The 22,402-nt window shown below is 51.4% G+C and overlaps 2 protein-coding genes across 2 annotated transcripts in view; one reads left to right on the forward strand and one right to left on the reverse strand.

Moving 5' to 3' along the window:
• Lrrc56 (leucine rich repeat containing 56) overlaps positions 1-6,635 on the reverse strand; it is a 19,251-nt gene extending 12,616 nt beyond the window's left edge. The window contains exons 1-5 of the mRNA XM_059264642.1: positions 6,402-6,635; positions 5,758-5,828; positions 4,513-4,700; positions 3,324-3,411; positions 1,924-1,984 (exon numbers count right to left, since the gene is read on the reverse strand). Of these exons, the coding sequence (XP_059120625.1) occupies positions 1,924-1,984; positions 3,324-3,411; positions 4,513-4,695 (332 nt within the window). The 5' untranslated portion in view covers positions 4,696-4,700; positions 5,758-5,828; positions 6,402-6,635. The remainder of the gene's footprint in view (positions 1-1,923; positions 1,985-3,323; positions 3,412-4,512; positions 4,701-5,757; positions 5,829-6,401) is intronic.
• A 1,043-nt stretch (positions 6,636-7,678) lies between these two features.
• On the forward strand, positions 7,679-9,641 carry Hras (HRas proto-oncogene, GTPase). Its single transcript, XM_059249884.1, has 5 exons — positions 7,679-7,771; positions 8,645-8,796; positions 8,995-9,173; positions 9,325-9,484; positions 9,579-9,641. Exons 2-5 carry the CDS (start codon positions 8,686-8,688, stop codon positions 9,639-9,641), a joined length of 513 nt encoding a protein of 170 aa, XP_059105867.1. The 5' UTR covers positions 7,679-7,771; positions 8,645-8,685.
• The last annotated feature ends 12,761 nt before the right edge of the window (positions 9,642-22,402 follow it).

Raw genomic sequence — 22,402 nt, forward strand, 5'->3', positions numbered from 1 at the left:
TTTTCGAGACAGGGTTTCTCTGTGTAGCTTTATAGCCTGCCCTGGATCTTGCTCTGTAGACTAGGCTGGCCTCGAACTCACAGAGATCTGCCTGTCTCTGCCTCCCAAGTGCTGGGATCAAAGGTGCAAGTCACCACCACTGGGCTTATATTTCTTCAGGTTTTTGTTGTTTTGAGACAGGGTCTCATGTATTCCAGATTGGCCTTGAATTCACTATCTATGGAGCTAAGGATGACCTTGAAGTTTTGATACTTAGTATGAGGTCACAGGCCTGCCCCACTATACCCAGTTTCATTATTTCTTAGTTTTATAATACATTTACTTCTCTGTCACATTTTTCCATAATTTATTGTTTTATTGTTTGTTTGTTTGTTTTTTGAAGCAGGGTCTCACTGTGTAGCCCTGGTTAGCCTAGAATTCACTTTGTAGACCATGCTGGCCTTGAACTTACAGAAATCAGACTACCTTGGCTTCCTGAGTGCCAGGATTAAAGGTGTGTGCCACCATGCCCGCCATCCTTTATTTTATTTTAGGTGCTCTTTAAAAATATACCTTTATTGTTCCTTGAGATTATTTGTTCACCCAGACCTAGAAAACGTTCTGTTCATCTGGGGGAAGAGCCATCTGCTAGAACATCATGTGACTCCAGGTGCACAGCTGGGAAGAAGGTATGTCCCGTGTCATCCCTAGAAAGGGCTGCTGGACTTCAGTACCAGGTGGCTCCTTGACATATGTCCCTCCATGGTTTCTGCTGAAACATCAGCTCTCTTGTCTTTGCCTGCATTTGTATATCTTCATTGCTTTGCTAAATTCTGTTTAGTGCTTTATTTGTTAAATAGCAATGTAAGGAAATCAACTGAAAACAACTGGATGCTACACTTGGAGTCCAATTCAGATAGTTAAGAACTTTTGAGAAAGAGAGAGACGGAGACAGAGTGTGTGTGTGTGTGTGTGTGTGTGTGTGTGTGTGTGTGCATGTGTGCGCACACACGTTAATTACTGTGGATTGAATCCAGGACCTCATACATGACAGACAAGCACTCTACCAACCGAATCCCAGCCTCTTTCTAGAGTTTTAACTGTAATTTGCCTGCCTTACACTTCTAGGCTTGAAGAAGCAGCATCTTCCCAAAGCGCCTTTTGCTCAAACTACCAGATACAGTCTTCTCTTCTCTTGGCTTTGTTCTTTCTAGTCCAGTGTGACAGAACCACAAGGTGGCCTTGCATTTCGAATGTCATCTTTTAAGCCAGTTCCTAAGAACTCTGAGAACATCAAGCTTCCTTGTCACTTCAGTCCTGTTCAGGAGATACATGTTCTGCTGGGTCTGGCTTCAGGTGGACGGTCAGCTTGGAGGCAGCTCCTACCTTCTCTTCTTCCTAGGGACACTAGCCACTTCCCTCCATCTTCTGGTCTTTAGGGTGTAGTTAATGCCTGGGTTGCAGTGTGAGGCAAGGGATCTCTGGAGCCTCCAAGTCTAGACTGGTTTGGGCTGTCTGCCAGAGACCCCTCACTTTGCTAAAGGTCAGGGAATACATTTGGTTTATCAGCCACAGGACCTGGTATGACCAGCACCTTGACCAGCACCGGCTTTGGTTTTCTGTATCATTCACATGTAGACGGGGCTTCCCACTGAGGGTGAGAAGAGGGACCTGCCTCACTGCAGGGTGTCAAAACAGGAGCCAGAGACTCCAAGATACTTGGAAGGCAGGACACCTGGGACCCACTCATAAAGGATCCTCCCCTGGAGTCTCCCCTCTCTCCCTTCCACGGAGCCCACACCTGAATAAATGTCTCTAAACCATTTGATAGCAGCCTTCACCCTCCAAAGGTCAACAGGGTGGAGCAGAGTCTTGAGAGGAGGGGCAGCCTGCAGCAGCTGAGTTCCAGGCCCAGCCCCTCTTTGCCCTAGACCAGGCTCTCACCTGAGGGAGCCCAGGCAGCTGTGGTTCAGCTTCAGTTGGATCAGGTTAGGGAGGTGCACTCCTGTGGACCACAGGAAGGAGAGGTTGGCCTAGCCCCGACAACACTGCCCACCTCTTTGCAGTGCTCCCCACACCCCCGAGAGGCATCAACATCTGAAGGGCTGTTCACAGGCATATGGCCTTTCCTGGCTCACAGTGGGATTGATTCTAGGGGCTTCTGCAGGATCTGGCCCAGGTGTTCTGAACCTTCTCTCCCCTTGCTATGTAGGGCTGCATGTCCTTCCACCCACGTGCAGCCTAGCACAGGTAAAACCGGTAAAAAGGTGGCGAACACACTGGCAAGGACTTAACCTGAGGAGGGAACCAGGTTGGCATGGATAAGGTGAACCCTGAGCATATCCCCTCCTTGGCCCCCAGGGCCTGAAGCACCCCCTTGGAGGTCTTTCAACATGCAACATTAGATAGCAAGCCTCAGGAATGCCCTGTCAGTGTCCTGCACAGCCTTAAAGCTCCAGGCCCCCATTCTCAAAGCTTCTTAGGGTGAGACTCTGGCCCTAAGGATGAGACAGAATCCCTGAATGATGAAAAAAGAGGTACAAGGTGGCCTATAAGGCCCCAGGGAAGAGCTTGTGTCCCCTGATCTCACAGGTGCACAGAGATGCTGCACTGAGCTGTTAAACACTTAAATGCAAAACTGAAAACCAAGCTAACCAGGATTGGGAGTGTTTAACCTCGCTTGTAATCAGAGAAAAGCAAACAAAATGCACAACTATCCTGAACAGCAAGAATCTCTCCTGTTGGGATGGTTGGTGAAATTTGAACAAGGTCTGTGACACAGATAAGAGTGTTCTATCAGTATCCTTTTCTGACTTGGATCCTTATCCAAGTGCCTTCTTAGGAAGCAGGCACTGAGGCATTGGTGAACAAGTGTAATGGTCTCTCAGATTAAAAAAACAAGTGTCTCAGGGGTGTGTGTGTGTGTGTGTGTGTGTGTGTGTGTGTGTGTGTACATGAAAGCGAGAGAATGGTAAGACAATTGCAGAGGGGGATTCTGGAGGAAGAATACATGAGGGATCAATATAACATTTGTGCAATGTGTCTATAAATTCCAAGTCCTTTACAAATAAGCTCTGGGAGCACCTTGTACGGGAGCAGAGTACCTTTGCTATCTTGCCATACTGGTACTGGTCTTTGGGTGTGGTCCCTGGAATATATATCCTGGCCTAAAACTTCTTTCTAAACTGAGTATACATCCTAGTTCTATAGTCCAATCTTAAGGAAAGGGACATACTATCCAAGGTGTTTGCTAGCTTTTCATTTACAACAGGAAATACAACTGGCTTAGGGAAAGGTCTAGTTGTGACAGTCACAGGGGCATGGGTGTGACCAGCGGCTCTCACCGAAGTTCCCCAGGCTGTTCTTACGGGTGTCCACACACATCTCCAGCACCCTCACCAGTTGGAGGTCATCTACCCGGGCCAGGGCCTGCTGCAGAAATCATCAGGTGTCACTCCCAGTGTTCTCCATGCTTTTGGCTGAGGACTCTGTAAAGGTGCCTACTGGAGCAGGTGGCAAGTGTTTCCCTGCCTCATCCAGGTGGAGTTTGCGATAACAGTTTGGCTGGTGGACATGACATGAGCAGAGGTTGTAACTGACTATCAGGGAAGGAGTGCTGAGAGGAAAGGGCCTGCACTTGGGGTGCCAGTCTCCAAATGAGACCTTCAGAACAGATTCAGTGATGCAGTTGGAGCCCAGAGCCCTGCTGAGCAGCACCCAGCCACAGCATACCTGGACCAGAGGACACAGAAAAACACTCATGCTGGAAGTCAAGGGGTGGGAGCCCTACTGGTCTGTCTGTTCTTGTAGATGGACTAGACAAGACCTTCTTGTATGTGAAATGCAAGCATGGTCTCTCAGGACCCTGGGCCACACCTGCTATGGCATCAGGGGACACCTTGGGGAACATGTGCAGGTACTGGCCTAGCAGGCCAAACATTTATTCTGAGGAGGTCCTGGGTAATACCATCTATCCATATTCTCTCCTTCATAGTGGCCAACCATGAGTAGGTAGCAAACTCTAAGTCCTGGGGGCTTCAGGATTGCCCAGATGGACTCTACAAAACCTTAGGACTCAGGGACAGGGTACACCAATGGGCTCTCCTACTGGATTTGGAGGAAGGTCTTTACCTGCTACCAATAGAGTCAGCATACCAAGGACAGACCCTACCTCAAGCAGGTTGAGAGTAGACTGAGGAACTCTAGCCTTGGGAGGGGAGCCATGTACCCATGCCCTTCCAGCATCCCAATATGCTATCTCCTAGTCCTCCTTGCTACAACATTAGCTCTTGAGTAAGAGGCTTCTTGTCTGCTTAAGTACAGGCCTCAGCCAATAGTTACAGAATCCTGGCCCCAACAGTGCCAGTGATCTCAATGCCTGGGGATGCTTGTGTCACTGGGTTGCTGGCAGGGACCCTGATGGTGGAAAGGTAGAGGGTACCCAGCAGAGGGAAAGCTGGATATCAGCAGAAAGGGTGCCAGTATGTCACCTCATGCAGGCCCATGGTGGAGCCTCAGGCCCCAGTCACTTACCAGCCGAGCAGGGGAAAGGTGCTCCTCCACCCGCTGCTCCCTGTGGATATCCCCATGGCTGCCCAGTCTCTTGTTTTGTGGGCAGGGGTTGTTTAGGCCCTGCCAGCTCAGCTCCCGTACCCGGACACTAGCTGTGCTTGGCCGAGGCCCCTGGGATCCATCCCAGGCTGGGTCCATCCACATCCAACCTGTTAGGAGAGGCAGAGGGCCAAATCTCCTAGTTTACAAGGCTCTGCTTCACATCAACGGCCCACAAAGCTACTAGGTCAACTCTGACATCTCCCCACATCCTAGCCTGACTTGGCCTGCCCTGAGAGGCCCTGGGCAACCTCAGCGGTCTAGATAACTGGACAGCACATATCCACTCCCCTAGTTTCAACTCAAACTCCCTGCTTGTGCTAATAACTTCTCTCCATTTGCTTCTGTATTTTGGAAAAAAAGAGATGTATTTATCCGTTGTATAATTTGTGTGTGTATGTGTTAGTGTGTGTGTGTGTGTGCATATTTGTTTTGTTTTTTTAGATAAGGTCTCTCACTGGCCTGTGGCTCACCAAATTGGCTAAGTTGGCTGGTCAGCAAGTTCCAGGCACCTGCCTGTCTTTGTCTCCCCAGTGCTGGGATTACAAGCTCGTATTACCATGCATGGCATTTTATATGTGAGTTCTGGGGATCAAACTCAGGTCTTCATGCTTACAAAGCAAACAGTTTACTGTCTGAGCTATCTCCCCGTTCCTTCATTTGGTTCTGTATTTGCTTCCCACAGTGTCCATGCAAGGAGTACTGGCACCAGGCTTTGCCATCTTGGGCCTCACAAAGGCTGTGAGTTGGGGCTGGAAAGATAGCTCGGTGTTAAAAAGCACTTGGCTGCTCTTGCAGAGGACCTGCATTTGATTCCTAGCATCCATAGTGGATGGCTCACAAACACCTGTAACCAAGGGATCAGATGCCCTCTTCTGGCCTCTGAGGGCACTTGTGCTCTGTGGTACACAAACACACACACACACACACACACACACACACACACACACACACACACGGGCACAAATATATAAGATAAAGAATGAGACTAGGGATACTGGACAAGATGCCTGTACCGACCAGCAGGCAGCTGTTACTGACAGTTTCCTGCACTGCCCCAGACCCTGGCTGTGGATCTTTCTTCATTAGTGATCTCTTGAGTCTAAGTTCAGAATCAAAATAGCAGACATTCCCTCCAACCACCCACTTCTCTGACTGAGGCCCCACCTGCAGGTAGCTGGCTCCTGCTGTAGGTCAAACATCCGGGCAAGAGGGCCACATGTGTCTACATGTAACACCTGTAAGAGAGAGTTAGATTAGCTTCCTGGCTGTCACTGTGCTCTGTAGCACATGGGCTGAGCTGGCCAAGGTCAGCTCAGAAGCAAGCAGATACAAGAATGGAGTGCTGTTAGCTGGGGGCTTGGTCCTGAACCGCCTGTGACCATTTTAGTGGGGGATGAGGCTCAGATAATGAGGAAGACAGTCAGGGTTCCTCTGGGTCACCCAGTGGAAACTAAGACACGGTCCTCATCCAAATCCTGCTGCTTCTTCTGCTCCTAAAGGGGATCCTGGGTGTGTGGTTCCTAATCTTCTGTAGGCCCACCTTTCCTGAACTCCTTCCCATACCTCTGGAGAAGTTTTTTCAGGTGCCTCTACACCTCCATTTGGGTTTGGCCGACACCTAACTCCTGCACTTCCTACCTATCTTTCCCAGATACATTTTTCTAGTAAGAGTTATCTCCTTCCACTGCACTTCATGATTTATTACTTACTCAGTCCAGTGTGTCTTGCCCCACAAGATGTAGGCCCCACTCCTTGGCCCAGGTTTCCCCTAGTATAAGGGACATGGAGAGGCGGTGCCCAGCTCTCACCTGAGGGGTGGGCCAGGGTGCCCAAGATCTGGGGCGCAGCCCTAGGCCCCTCCACCGTGGAGGTCGCTCTCTTAAGTGAGGGCTTTTTTATTTTTTCCACCGCAGAGGGGTTGCGGCCCTGGCGCCATGGCAACGAGGGCGGGGCCTCATTTGAATATCCAAATATTCGTGAGCCCCGGGCATCCAGGGCGGCGGCAAGATGAGCCCCGCCCCCTAGCAACGGTTGCCGGGACACGCGGCAGATGAGGTGGGAGAGCTCCCCAGAGTAAGGGAGGCAAGCGGGACCTCTGAACGCAGAGAAGACACCCACAGTGGTTCCGAGTGCTGCCCCGTGAGGGGCTTCTGGCAGGCTCTGGGTTATCTGCCTGCTGGCCGCATCGACCGAGCCGAGCTCGGACCCCGGGCGACACGTGAGCGCGCGCCCCGAGGCCTGCATCATCTGAGTAAAGCCCTGTCGGTTTTCTGAGAAGGACGTGCTTACTCGTTTCTTTGAAATTTCAAAAAGTGTTGAAAACATGTTATTTGCGTCTGACACAGATGTACCCTACTTGCTTGAGTGTGTGGAACACTTCATTTCGCCCTAATACCAACTTTTCTGACTTCTGGGGTCGTTCTTCAAATGGGGCGCAGTATGAGCTGCTGCAGGGTTGGGACCTCGAGTTTGGGGGAGGCAGGGGGGGTCTTCTCCAAAGTACAAGGAGCACAGTGTGATGGGACGACGCTGCCCGGAGATGGGACCTTCGCTCCACCTCAGCCTGCGGGAACAGGCAGCTTGGGGTTCCGGCGGACTCTGCCTTCCTCTGGTATCCCGCGTCCGCGGTGCTGATTGTCCCCGACGCCAGGTCCCCGTCGGAATGACCTTTCCGCTCCCTGGGCCTTTGGGCCTCTGGTGCGGCTGCAGGGTGGGGGCTCTGTGGCAGGCCCTGCGACCCAACCCGAGCGTACGCCAGTTTCTCTGCGGAGGAATCTCGGCCTCTTAAGCACCGTCACCCTCACATTCTCTTCCGCACCTCGGAACTAGGCGTCGCTCATTGAGTGCAGTACCCAGGTCGCCACACTTCCCTCCCTGCCACTCCAGGAAGCCCCGCCTAGCTGCGGCTCCTGACGGATGGGTTGTTCAGCCAACCACAACAGGTCGAGATGAGCCGGAGCTCGACCAATCACCGGCCGTCTAGAGTTGACGGACGGGCGCGGGGCGGGGCGGGGCGGGGCGAGCGCGGGCCCGGCCGAGTCCCCGCCGTCCGCGCCCGGCGCCCGCAGCCTGAGCCGCACCCGCCGCGGACGGAGCCCATGCGCGGGCCCAGCCGGCGCCGGTCCGCGCCCCCGCCCTGCCCCGGCCCCGGCCCCGGGGGCAGTCGCTCCAGCAAGCGGTGAGTGCGGGCGCGGGGTGGGGCGCGGGGCGCAGGTGATCGGTGCTTCCTTGCTCCTCTTAGCCCGGCAGCGTGCCTAAGCGCCCGGCTGCCCGCCTCTGCGGCCCGACCGGGCCCGCCCCGCCTGTGGCCGCCCTCCCGGCGAGGCGCCGCCCGGGCCTCCGGAGACTCTGCACCCCGCGGCCATCACGCTCCGGCCTCGGGGCTACAAGGACACCCACGTCGAGCCCCAATCAGGGCCTTCTGCTCCCCAGCCACCCCTCGTGCCCCTTGTGAGTCTTTCCCGCAGTCACCTGCTTCCCACACCCTCAGCCGCTTTTCCCCCACTGCTTGCTGAAGGCTCCCTGGCCCCTTGTGGAAGGTCTCTCTCAGTGGAGGGCAGGGTCCCTCTCCAGCTACCCTTCCCCCGCTGCCAGGACCGCGCCTGGCATGCAGTAGGCGCTCAGTAAATACTTGTCGGTTGCACCCACATGCCGGCGGGCCGGAGCCGGTTGTAGGCTGGCACTGGCCTGCCTGGGCACGCTGAGGCCGCCGTGGCAGGACCTGTTTTTGGGGGGTGGCCTCAGCCCTCAGGCGCCTCCAGTTGAGGCTTTCTGCCTACCTAGCGACTTCTAATTTGGGTGCGTGGTTGGGAGAAGCTCTCAGCTGTCAGCCCTGCCTTGGGGGCCTCTCCCTGCTTCCTCACACAGCCATTAAGTGCTGCTGGAGGAGGTGGGGGGGCCTCCCTGTCCCAGCTGGAGGTGCCACAGGTGAGTGACTGGGCTACTGTCGTGGCTGGCCTGCCTCCTCAATGCTGGAGAGGGCCTTTGGGCCAGGCACCTATTATCAGTCTCAAGTGACCCGGACCTGGCTAAGTGTGGTTCTCATTGGCAGGTGGGGCAGGAGCTCCTGGAGTGACAGTCCCTATAGAAGCGATGACAGAATACAAGCTTGTGGTGGTGGGTGCTGGAGGCGTGGGAAAGAGTGCCCTGACCATCCAGCTGATCCAGAACCATTTTGTGGACGAGTATGACCCCACCATAGAGGTGAGCTCTAGCTACCTGCCTGGGCTCTGGCAGTGGTCATGGGTAAGAGTCAGGACAGGCCCACACAGCTGAATCTTGAAGGTGGTGTGGGTCTGGCTCCAACCTGATCCATCAGGGCATGAGAGGTGCAAGGGTAGGCTGGCTCTGTGGACTTCTGTCTGAGGAGAGGTGGGACCCCTAAGCTATGTTCTTCTGCAGGACTCCTATCGGAAACAGGTGGTCATTGATGGGGAGACATGTCTGCTGGACATCTTAGACACAGCAGGTCAAGAGGAGTATAGTGCCATGCGGGACCAGTACATGCGCACAGGGGAGGGTTTCCTCTGTGTGTTTGCCATCAACAACACCAAGTCCTTTGAAGACATCCATCAGTACAGGTGAGCCATCTATGGCTAGCCCATGAGCCCAGGGCACAGGTGAGCAAGGTTCTGTGTGCACACTGAGGCTTTATGTCTTCTCCCAAATGTCCTGGCTACCGCCATGCCTGTAGCCTGCTAGTTGGCTTACATACCCTCCATCTCCCTCTAGGGAGCAGATCAAGCGGGTGAAGGACTCAGACGATGTGCCAATGGTGCTGGTGGGGAACAAGTGTGACCTGGCCGCTCGTACTGTTGAGTCTCGGCAGGCCCAGGACCTTGCCCGCAGCTATGGCATCCCCTACATTGAAACATCAGCCAAGACCCGGCAGGTGAGCTTGCTCCCCATTCCACAGTTAGTCAGGGATTCACCCCACCCCACCCCAGCCAGGGAGCAGAGCTCATCGCCCCTCTCCCTCAACACAGGGCAGCCGCTCTGGCTCTGGCTCCAGCTCCGGGACCCTCTGGGACCCCCCGGGACCCATGTGACCCAGCGGCCCCCATGCTGTAAGTCTCCCAGACGGCAGGGCTGTGAGGGAGGCAAGGGTCAGGGTCTGGGCTTATGCCCTGCAGTTCTGGGTTGACACAGCGCCAGGGTAGGAGGGGGTCCGTGGAGAGAGCTGCCCTGAGCCAGGCCGGAGCGGTGACCCAGGAGCCTAGTCCTTCCTGTCCCCATAGTGTCCTATGGCTACCTGTGAGTTTTGAGCCCTTAAGTGTGCTCAGGGTATTCATACGTGAGCCATACTGGGGGTCTGGGAGACTTATACCCGAGTTGAGTGGCTCTGATTTTCAAGGATACTCTGGAGTGAGCCTGCTTAAGGAGAGTGGCCCTGTGCCTTTCAGTTGTGCAGAGCCCAGCTCCCTGTCTGTGCTGGTTGTGCGGCCGAGGAAGGGTTATTTTCCAGGGCTGGGGTGTTACCTGATCCAGGCAGGGAGTCTCTTACCCAGACAGCACCCCTTTCGTCCTCAGAGTCCCCTCTGACGCACTCCCTCTCTTCCCAGGGTGTGGAGGATGCCTTCTACACGCTAGTCCGTGAGATTCGGCAGCACAAACTGCGGAAGCTGAACCCTCCCGATGAGAGCGGCCCCGGCTGCATGAGCTGCAAGTGTGTGCTGTCCTGACGCCAGGTGAGGCAGGGACCAGCAGACATCTGGGGCAGTGGCCCCGGCTGGCCAGATGAACTTCATATCCACTCTGATGTCCCTGCTCCCACCCACCCCCATTCTGCCAATCCCCCTGCCTACGGTCAGTGGTGTCCTTTGTGCCCGTCCCGGCACAGGCTCAGGACGTGGAGGTGCCGGATGCAGGGAGGAGGTGCAGACGGAAGGAAGGAAAGAGCAGGGAAGGAAGGAAGGAAGTGATGCTGGAGCCGGTCCAGTCCAGGGATGGTGGACAGAGGTGACCAAGACCTTCGCATGGACAATTTGAACAGACTGTCATGAACTGTCCCTGTTGCCACTGGCACCCCAGTCCTCAACCCCTCTCCGTTCCCTCTGGGTGCCTCTGGGGCACAGGTTGAATCACAGTAAATTATTTGATGGTCTTGACTTGTCTCTGGCTGGGAGTAAGAGGTGTAGTGCCTGTGACCTCCCAGAAGATACTGGGAACCTGGGATTCATCATCTGCCTTGTTCCTGTTCCTGAGAAGAGGCTGGGGAGACTAGCCTGGGATCCTGGACTGTGTAGCCCTTCCCTCTGCCTGCCCCAGCTGTCTTGTGTTTCCTGCAGAAAGCTATAGGCAACAAAAGAATAGTCAGGTGATACGAAAAGTGACCTATTGTCCTTTAAGTAATGGAAGGAGGGGGGCTGAAGAGTAAGGGGGTATCCCTTGTCTCCAGCAGGAAACACATTTCCTGCATTCTGGGATCCATGAAATAGAGCTGCCCCAACATCCTTCAGCCCTCTGACCAGTGATGGGGATTCTAGAACTCTGGAAATAGGTCATCAATGTTTTCTGTGTGGCCGCAGGCCTCTGTCCCATCAGTGCTTAGAGCCTGGCAATCTCAACACCCTGAGAAGCTAGAAGCTGCCTTACCAGTTCCTACCACTTCTCTGAGGTGTACAGATTCTGTTCTCCAAGTCACCAGTACCATCTTGAGAGGCACATGCTGGCCAGGTAGCTGCTCACTGCTCCCAAAGGGCGTGCCATGCCCAGGGCCTCATTCTAGCACAGGTCATGACTACAGGAGGGTCCATCTCCTTATCCTGGTCCTCATCCTGGCTGCTGGGGCCCTTGGTGGCTATGCTTTACCCTCTCAAGACTGAAGTGGAATTGAGTGAACGGCCTCTTTCGGAGGACACTTGCAATGTAAGGAGGCTCCTCTAGACATGATGTAGGGCCTGCTGCTGAGTGGTTGAAGACACCACTCCTGCCCTCTTCCACAGCAGCCAAAAGTTCAGCTTTCCTGTCCACTGTATTTGAGGCTCCTGAGGTATCGTCTGAGGCTTCAGTGGCTCCTTAGGAGCCATGTTGGTCATGAAGGTGGTTGGAGACAGGGCCTGCTATGCTAATAGTTGTCTTTGGCCCTGTTTGGGGGTTTTTAGTAGGCTGGGCACATTCTGGGCTGTGATTGTAAGGGTGGACAGGAGCTTCGTGTTCCTGCTGGAAGCAGTAGGGTGGGAAACATGGAGGCAGAGCTCGTGGGGCCTAGACATGCCTGCCCCAGGAATGGACCTCAAACTAGAGCTAATAAGGGAAGAATGTCACATTCTGTCCTTCAAGACACCACAATGGAGGCCTGGAGGTACTTCAGCATTGTATAGTTCAGCCTGAAGCAGCATGTCCTACAGAGAGGCTTTGGGAGATTTTCAAAGGTATGGAGTTCGACTCTGCTGGGCCCTGGGAAAGGTTGTTGCCCAAGACCTGCCTGTTCCTAGGTCCGTCTTGCTAAGGATACTGTACCCTTCTGTTTCTAACTCTGGTTTTTGGTTTTTTTTTTTTTTTTTTTTTTTCTCGAGACAGGTTTTCTCTGTGTAGTTTTGGTGCCTGTCCTGGATCTCGCTCTGTAGACCAGGCTGGCCTCAAACTCACACATATCCTCCTGGCTCTGCCTCACGAGTGCTGGGATTAAAGGCGTGTGCCATCGCCACCAGCCTGTGGTCTTGTATACATAAGACCATAGCCAAAGAGAGATCCTGCCAGGAAAGCAACCTCAACTCTTATCTGTGGTATGGGGGATGGGCTTAGTGCTTGGGACAATACCTTGCCACCTGCCTAGCTGACCACAGCTGGCCTGGCCCACCCTTTGTGGTTGGCTCACTCTGGGCTGGCGAGGTAGACAAATGGTTGGTTTGAGGATGGCCCACAGCTAGCCAAGGTCTGTATTGGATATCTGAGAAGTGACTTCCATGTATCTTGAGGGCTGTTTTTTTGCCATGGTCATGACCACAACTTTATCCTCCAGGATATAGACATCCCAGAACTTCGGGGCGGGGCTTGAGGTCTGCAAATGCATCAGGCAAGAGAGGGTGTCACCTGTCCAGGTGGGACCAATGGCCTGCACACAACCTCTGGGTTCTCTGTAGAGGTGATTCCATGAGGCTGCTATCAGGCTTGTAACTGCTCAGGGCTGGACTTAGCAGGGGCTTGCCAAGACTCAGAGTTTCCCTGCTTCTCCTGGCCTGGCCTGCTCTGCCAGTGGCACTTACTCAAACTCTGACCTGTGCTGTGGGTTGTGTGGCAGGAGGACAGGAGGTCTAGGGCCTAGCTCATCTGTTGGATATGGGCTCTCCTGGCCTTCTTGGAAGGTGGGAGAGCTCCTGGGACCCCTGGGCTGGGAAGCTAGCACTGTGGATCAAGGAAGGTCCCTCCTTGTCTGTACTTCATTGCCATAACACTGCAGAAGCCCTGGACAGTTGGTATCTCCTCACAGTCCTGCTTTACTCGGGGTCTCCTGCTCATGATGGCCCCCAAACCTCTCTATTACAGGTCCCACCCAGTGCCTCTGGGGATGAGGCAAGTCCCTTCCATTACCCTTACACTTTTTTACTTCATTCTCCTAAGCTGGGAGCTGAAAGGCAGTGGCTGGAACCATTTGTAGCATCCTGAGAGCCTATAACCTACAAGTAGAACTTATTCCAGAGGGGTGGAGCCATAGCTTGAGGACAGTAGCAGGTGTCCCGGGAACCTGAGACTTCCCCCTCATCCCACTCTGAGTCTCCATTAGGCATTTGCAGCCCCAGAGAAGGAAGCAGGAACACCCAAACAAGTTCCAGCTAGACTTGTTGCCTTACTGTGTCCTGGTTCCTGAAGGGCAGGGTAGCCTTTGAGGCAGAGGAAAGACTGTGGTGGATAGGGTATGAGTAGCCTATTGGGCCCATGAAGCTAGCAGGGGACAGGGACAGGGATGGAGGTTGGTGGCTGCCTCTTGGGCTCAGGATCAGGAGAGGACATGGATAGGTTGATGCTGTCCCCTGGATTTTGGCGATAGATGGTGAGAGCTGCAGGACAACCAGCTGGAACATGTCACCTGGTTTGCTTATGCATAGAGGGTTCTTGGCTGACAAGGGACATGGTGGGGTCCCTTGACTACAGCAGACAGTGCAGTGGTTCAGAAGGAGGGAAGGGAAGGTGCTATGGCTGTAAATCGCCATCACTAATCAGTGTGGTTGTCACCCAGCCAGGCTGTTTGGTGTCATGAGAACCTGACTACTTGGACAGTATGCGGCTCATTAATGGGTTGGCACCTGGGCCAGTGCCCAAAAGGCATCTTCCATATTGAGGACCATGATCAGGACAGTGGCAACCTGGCCCATGCCCAGGCAGTGGCCCCTGCTTTCAGGAGTCAAAATCATTGTGGGAGGAGATCACGCAGGGGGCTGAGGTCCCCTGGGAGGCTGCCAAAGGCCCCAGGGAAATTCAAGGTGTAGCCTCTGATACCAGAGTTCTGGCCAGAGGACAGGGAGCCCTGCTGTGGACAGCCTCTGGAAGGAGGTCTGGAAATTGGGTTGGGGAGGGGAGCAGCCACTTTGGGGACTGCCTGCTGGTCTTGTTGTCTTATGGGGTCCAGGCACTTAGAAACCTCTAGGCTGGAGTAGTCACATGGCACTTGCAGGATCCAGGCTTGAGGACCAGTAGCGTCCATTGGGTATTTCAGTAGCCTGCCACGTGCTTCTGGGATAGCATGCTGCAGCGCTGCAAAGCTTGTGGGGTTCTGGGGTAAGCTCAAGAAAGAGGTTCAGGGGAGACCAGGAGCTAGGACCCCCACACCCTGTCAATCCCTGTCCTAGACCAGGAAGCCCTAGCTCCTTGCCGCACCCACCGCAGTGATGGCAGTTAATCCTCACTGCTGTGTCCTGCCTGTATGGTGACAGAGAAGCCTGGCGTGAAGGTGCAGGCCTAAGGGAGGAAATGAACCACTTCCTGTAAGAGGAAGAGAAGTACTGTTTAAGGGAGACTAGGAAACAGACCCTAGAAGCAACAATGGTGTTGGGACACCCATACCCATGCTCATACAGTGTGACCCATGTCACAGGGCCATAGTAGTAAGTAAGGCTGTTGCCTAAGAGAGAGTGCCCATGCCCACTGGTACCATGACAGTCCCTGGCAGAAACCCAGGCTGAATTTGGCCCATGCACCAAGCAGGCAGCAAGTCTCCCAGGGCACTGCTGTTTGTACATTTGAGGGTAAACCATGTCAGGGGTCCAGTGGGTGAAGTTTGATTTTCATTCTGGTGGTTTTGGTTGGTTGTGCACATGGTTTCAGTCCTTGGAATATATTGTCCCAGGTTTGAACCAGAGCGTAGAGCCTTTTAGGCCATGTGGTAGTCATCGGTTTGGCTCTGTAAGAAATCAGGGTCTTCCAAGGAGGAGGCCTAGGAGGTGTTTGATGGAGGAGCCATATACCTGGTCTCCATACTTCTGGCGTCCCTGCCCACTCTCTGGTCTGTTCCTAGTCTCCCCTCACGAGTACTTTCTTCCTACAACAGGCAATTCACGCTCTTTAACCCGCTCCTTCACTAGCAGGTCAGCTCTGTGTCACGCCCTGGCTTTTTTTTTCAGAGCTGAGGACCGAACCCAGGGCCTTGCACTGGCTAGGCAAGTGCTCTACCACTGAACTAAATCCTCAACCCCTGTGTCACGCCCTTTAACCCTGCTCCTTCACTAGCAGGTCAGCTCTGTGTCCTTCATAGGTCTTTCCTTGCACATGGAGGCCCGGGAGTGCCCTGTCCTGGTGCCCTCTCTGTAGGGCATAAGTCTTGGAGAGTGCTTTTCACCATGCATCATTATTTGTTTCCCAGTATTCTCCTTGGGTGCCACCTGGGTCCTAGCCCTTCTTGTAAGGCTTGATGCCTAGCAGTACTCAGCAGAGGGCTGTGGCTACTTTCTATAAGGAAGGGTCCTTTGGTAGTATTACCCCTCCTTCTGGACTCCTAAATCTTGCTTAGGACTCCTCCCTTGTCCTCCTGGGACTCCCATCCCTTCTGATATCCCTATACACTCAGGGACCCATGCCCCTGTCCTCTCCCTCCAGGCCTCCTGGGACAGGCTGTGGCTCTGGGTCCCTAAGAATGCTTGGCCTGTTGCTCCCCACCTCCCAAATCTGCAAATCAAATCAGGCTGGGAGAAGCTCCTCCATCTGTTTGTTTGTTTGTTTGTTTAGGCAGGGTCTCACTGCATAGTTCTGGCTGGCCTGGGGCTCTCCGTGTAGACCAGACTGGTCTTAAACTCACAGAGATCCACCTGATCTGTCTCCTAAGTGCTGGGATTAAAGACATGTGCCACTATACCTAGTTGAAGCTCAGTTTTAATGTTGCCCGTCCAAAGAATCTTTTTATTTCTCTTTTCTGTTTTTGTTTGTCTGTTTGTTTATGTTGGGTGTGTGTGTGTTGTACATTGGTTGTACTCCCACCAATGACTACCCATGCCCTAGAACTTGCCATCCCCCTGCCTCAGCCTCCAGAGTGCTAGGATTGCAGTGTGTACCATCATGCTCAGTTAATACACGGTTTTGGAAACATCCTGCCAATCTTTCTCTTGATTAATGTGCTCTGTTTGTTTTAATTTAATGTAACACACACACACATCTTCCATTTGTAAACCTCTTCCTAAAATTCAGATACCCAGGGAGGCTGCAGGGTTGGGGCTACCTTGGACTATCCCTGTGTTGGGTGGTCGGGGAGGCTGTACCCATGCCATTGGCTACTCTGTGCCTGGTCCTGGGAGGAGAAAGCCAGGCTAACCCAGTTTGTTCATGGTACCTCCTGGGAATCTGCTGCCCCTGCTCCTGCTCTTCTCCAACCCTGACATTTAATGTTCTTCCCTTGGGAAGGTGGAGCTCAGTTTTTTATCTTAAGTGTGGGATGGACTTGGGAACAAGCTTCTCACAAAATGAGGAACGTGGGCCTGGGAGGAACATCAGGCAGAGCCATAGCAGGTAGTGCTGCCACTAGGGCAGGACTGGTGTCCCGAACATGAAATTGGCCATGTTCTTGTCTACCTCCCCGGTTAGTGGGAGACCTAGACTCCTGCTGCTCCTGCCTAGGATACAAAGATAGTGTCTGGTGTTTCCCTTGGTTCTTGGCTTTCTGGATCCCTAGCAGAAGAGGGACCTTCCGTGGGTCTTCAGCAGACCCGTGGAGAAGTATGTGGGGAGAATAATAATCCTGAGTGGCGGGTCTAGGGTGATCATGGAAGGACCAGAGTGTGGGGATTAGGGAGATCATATTGACTCAGGGCTCCCAGGAGAGGTCAGTCCTGAAACTGGACTTTGCCCCCATGGTTAAAGAATGGACAAGGGCTCAGAGTTGAACTTCGATTCCTCCTTTCCATCAGGTGGCACCATTGCCCCTGAACTAGAGTAAGGTTCTTCCTCATCAAGGTGACATTGCAGGAATGGCAGAAACCTGGAAACCAAGACCTGTGTCCTCAAGGTCAAAACAATGTTCTTTCTTTTCCGAGAGCCATAGAAGTAATACCCACCCTGACAGCAACAGGTGGTCTGAGGGAATCTCAGCTCAGCACTTCACCCTTTGCTGTTCCTGTACTGACTCCAGTTCTTAGCTATTTTCCTTGTACCTGAACTTCCATCAGTTTTGCTAGAACATGAGAAATGATCGCATTAGCTGAGTTGTTCCTTCTTGGGGAGGACCTAGGACACTACTTTGCCCTCTTGCTTAGAGCACTGAGGCGACCAGGTCATGCTGGTGGCTTCATTTTATGGCATGGGACACACCTTCCATTCTTCAGGCCATAGAATCTTGAGATCCAACTGGATCTTAGGAGGCAGCAACTCCTGAGCTGCATAAATGGTCCCTAGGGATGGAGTCCTGCTCAGTGACCCTCCTGCCAAAGACTACCCATGCTCTAGAACTTGCCATCCCCCTGCCTCAGCCTCCGGAGTGCAAGGATTGCAGTGTGTGCCGTCATGCTCAGTTAATACACAGTTTTGGAAACATGCTGCCAATCTTTCTCTTGATTGATGTGCCGTCTTTGTTTTAATTTAATGTAACTATTGAGATGTTTGGCTTTAGTTCCAGCATCTTACTGCTTTCTGTTCTGCTGTTTCTAATTTCTGTTTCCACTTTGTTGCAAAACAGTCTGGTCCCAGGGTCTAGACACTGGTTGGTTCCAAGGTGCTTTGAAACAAAGATAGATCAAGGATTGCACAGGGTAAAGGCTATACAGTACTCACTGGCAGAAGGGTGGTGCTGGGCAGCAGCAAGGCCCTGGGCTCCTTGTGATTAGGGTCAAAGGCCAAGTGTGCATACTGGTGAGAAAGAGGTGACATCATTTTGCCAGAACATGCCTGGTTTATGTTAAGGTAATAGTAAGTCAGGTGTGTCACTAGAGCAGGCAGGGTCCGGGAGGAAAGCACACCTCTGTAGTGGGCTTATATGTTTATGGTTTGCTGGGAAACCATGGGGAAAGAGGACCAGGGTTACCCAGAGCATCACGGTGGTTACGCTCAAGATGCCTGTGCTCAAAATAAGCTGGATCCACTTACCATTTCCTGCCTTCATTTGGGTTATGTGAAACATTCTGGATACTCTGTTTAAATTTTTTTTTTTTTTTGGTTTTTCGAGACAGGGTTTCTCTGTGTAGCTTTGCGCCTTTCCTGGAACTCACTTGGTAGTCCAGGCTGGCCTCGAACTCACAGAGATCCGCCTGGCTCTGCCTCCCGAGTGCTGGGATTAAAGGCGTGCGCCACCACCGCCCGGCTGTTTAAATTTTTTAATGCTTCTAATTATATTTATTTATTTATTGGAGGCTGTGTGCATGTGCCATGGCAGTATATGTGTAGAGGTAAAAGAACAACTTGTGGGAACTGGTTCTTTCCTTCTGCTGGGTTCCAGGGATTGAACTCAGGTTGTCAGACTTGACATCAAATGCTTTTACTCACTGAGCCATTTTGCCAGTTCCCAAATTGTGTTAAATTTATTTTTTTTATTTTTTCATTTTTCAAGATAGGGTTTCTCTGTATAAAAGCTCTAGCTGTCCTGGAACTCGCTTTGTAGACCAGGCTGGTCTCTAACTCACAGAGATCCGCCTGCCTCTGCCTCTCAAGTGCTTGGATTAAAGGCGTGCACCACCACACCCTGCTAAAATTACTTTTTTTTACATTTACTTATTTCTCCTTCTACCACGTGGAACCCAAGGATTAAGCCCAGGTCCTCAGGCTCGATGGTAAGCACTGTTACTGGCTGAGCCACCTTGCCAGCCCCCTAACTTGTATCTTCAAAAAAGATTTATTTTGGGCTGGAGAAATGGCTCAGAGGTTAAGAGCACTGGCTACTCTTCCAGAGGACCCTGGTTCAATTCCCAGCACCCACATGGCAGCTCACAACTGTCTGTAACTCCAGTTCTAGGGAATCTGACACTCTCACACCAATGCACATAAAATTTATTTTTATTTTATGTGTATGGATGTTTTGCCTGCATGTAAGTATGTGCACTACATGTGTTCATAGTGCCTGAGGAGGTCAGAAGAGGGCATTGGATCCCCTAAAACTGGAATTACAGGCAGTTGTGAGCTACCATGTAGGTGCTGAGAATTGAATCCAGGTCCTATGGAAGAGCAGCCAGTGCTCTTAACCACTGAGTCATCTCTCCAGCCCAGAAAAAATTGGCATTTTGATACTTCTTCACATAAAGAGCTGTTGCTCTAGGAACTGTATTCTTGCATTTCTACTTGCAGCCATTCCTTCCAAACTCAAGTCTATGTGGGTTGAAAACCTGACTGTATAAATCACATTTTAAAAATAGTTAGAATAGGATATCTTTTCAGGGCTAGAGAGATGGCTCATCAGTTAAAGCCTTTGCTGCTCAAGTGTGAGGACTGTAGTTTGGATCCCCAAGAAACTCACCTAAATTCTAGGCAGTGTGGCGTCTTGCCTGTAATTCCAGCCTCAGAAGGCAGAGGTGGGATCCCCAGAGCAAGATGGCTAGTGAGACTAGCTACATCCAAGATCTCTGGGTTTGATTGAGAGAGTCTGCCTGCAGTGAATAAGGTGGAAGAGCAATGGAGGATGATTCCTGACGCAACCTCAGGCTTCCCCATGCACATGTACACATGCATAGACATACATACACATGTGGGCTCTCACACATGCAAAAACATGGATACCCATGAACATCTCACCCATACAGACAGACAGACAGATATGAAAATGGGAGAATCTCTTAGGCAGGGATTTTCTGAACAAGACAATAAATGGCTAAGGATATAGTTCAGTTGGTAGAGTGCTTGCCTACCATGTATCAAAGGTGTGTGCCACCACTGCCCGGCTCAGCACTTGCTTTATTAATGCAAGGACCTGAGATTGATGGTGTTCCTGAGGACACCAAGGCTGTCCTCCAGTCTCACATGTATGTGAGATACATGTTCACACAAACATATAAACATATGCATAAGTTTTACATGTTTGAAATATACAATAACGCTCATGTGTGTGCCAGCCCACAATTTTTTTTTCTTGAAAAAAAGTATCTTTGAGTCAAGCTCTCCCTATGTAGCTTTGGGTTGCCTTGAACTCACAGAACTCGGCCTAACTCTTGTCTCCCAGTGCTGAGATTAAAGGCTTCATCACCATGTTTGGCCTTAGTACACTAAAACTTAAGAACCTAATGTATGGAGTCAGGCATGGTGCTACATACCTTTAATCCCAGAGCTTAGGAGGCAGAGGCAGTGAGTTGGAGGCCAGCCTGGTCTACAGAGGGAGTTCCAGGACAGTCATGGTATGTAGAGAGATGCTGTCTCAAAAAGAAGAAAAGGAGGAGGAAGAGGAGGAGGAAGAAGTATCCAATAGAATAATGAGACTATGGTTGGTTTTTAAATTTCTTTTTAAAACTTTATTCATTTTTAGAAAAATATTTTTAGATTTATTTTATGTGTACGGATTTTTTAAAAAGACTTTATCATGCATACAGTGTTCTGCTTGCACACCAGAAGAGGGCGCCAGATCTTATTACAGAGGGTTGTGAGCTACCATGTAGTTGCTGGGAATTGAACTCAGGACCTCTGGAAGAGCAGCCAGTGCTCTTAACCGCTAAGACATCTCCAGCCCAGTGTATGGACTTTTAAAAAAGATTTATTTTTATGTACATTGGTGTTTTACCTGAATGTATGTCTGTGTGAGTGTGCCAGATTCCCCTGGAGCAAGAATTACAGTTGTGAGCTGCCATGTGAGTATTGGGAATTGAACCCTGGTTCTCTGGAAGAGCAACCAATGCTCTTAACCTCTGAGCCGTCTTTCCAATCCCGTGTGTGGGTGTTTTACATACATGTTATATATGTTTGTGCATCACATGCATGCTTGGTGCCTAAGGTCAGAAGAGGGCATCCGAACCCCTAGGACTGGAGTTACAGACGGTTGTGACCCACCATCAAACCTTATCCTCTGGAAGAGCAAAAACTACTCCTAGCCACCGAGCCATCTCTCCAGCCCTTAACTTTAACTTTTAAAGATTTATTTCTATGCTGATTCATACCACAAAGATATATGCTCAACTATGTTCATAGCAGCACTATTTGTAATAGCCAGAACCTGGAAACAACCTAGATGCCCATCAATTGAAGAATGGATTAAGAAAATGTGGTACATATACACAATGGAGTACTACTCAGCAGAGAAAAACAATGAAAGCATGAAATTTGCAGGCAAATGGATGGAACTAGAAAAAATCATCCTGAGTGAGGTAACCCAAACCCAGAAGGACAAACAAGGTATGTACTCACTCATAGGTGGATTCTAGATATAAAATAAAGAACAATCAGACTACAACCCACAGAACCATGGAGACTATATATATATCTCATGGGGGACCCTAGGACGACTGTGGCTTATAATAAGTTTTGGTTTTACTCAATTACTGAGCAAGCCTCAATGAAACATTTTACAATTAAGATGGGAATACATACTGTATCAAGCTGGTAATAGAAAGGTGGATAAATTAATTTGAAAAAGTGAAAAATGAAAAAAAATAAATAAATAAAAAGATTTATTTCTAGCAGGACAGTGGTGGTGCAGGCCTGTAATCCCAGCACTCAGGAAGCAGAGGCAGGTGGATTTCTATGAGTTCAAGGCCAGCCTGGTCTACAGAGCAAGTTCCAGGACAGTCATAGCTGTTACACAGAAAAACCCTGTCTTGGAAAAAAAAAATTTATTTCTGTTATTTGTAAATATGTGTGTTCCTGTGGGTATGTGCATATAGGTGCGGGTGTCTAAAGAAGGCTCAAGTGTCAGATTCCCTGGAGCTAGACTTTTAGGCAGTTGTGAGCTGTCTGACATGGGTGCTGGGAGCCAACCCGAGTCCTCTGGAAAAACAGTAGGCACTTTTAACCACTCAGTCATCTCTTTAGTCCCTCATTTTTATTTATATTTGTTTGTGTGTGTGTGTGTGTGTGTGTGTGTGTGTGTGTGTGTGCATGCACGCGCGCCTATGTGAATGTATGCCGCATATGTGGAGGTGTCCTTCGAAGTCAGAAGAGGGTATGGGGTAGCTGAGCTGGAGGTACAGGTGGTTGTGAGCTGCCCTGCCCTCAGTGGGTGCTGGGAACTGAAGTTGGGTCCTCTGCAAGAGAAGGAATCACTCTTTTTGTTTGTTTTTTTTTTCAAGACAGGGTTTCTCTGTGTAGCTTTGTGCCTTTCCTGGATCTTGCTCTGTAGACCAGGCTGGCCTCGAACTCACAAAGATCCACCTGCCTCTGCTGAGTGCTGGGATTAAAGGCGTGCGCCACCACCGCCCGGCGAAGGAATCACCCTTAACAGCCATCTCTCCGGCTCCTATTTTTATTATTTGTACTGTGTGCT

The sequence above is a fragment of the Peromyscus eremicus genome, chromosome 1, assembly GCF_949786415.1.
Source record: "Peromyscus eremicus chromosome 1, PerEre_H2_v1, whole genome shotgun sequence".
NCBI lineage: Eukaryota > Metazoa > Chordata > Mammalia > Rodentia > Cricetidae > Peromyscus > Peromyscus eremicus.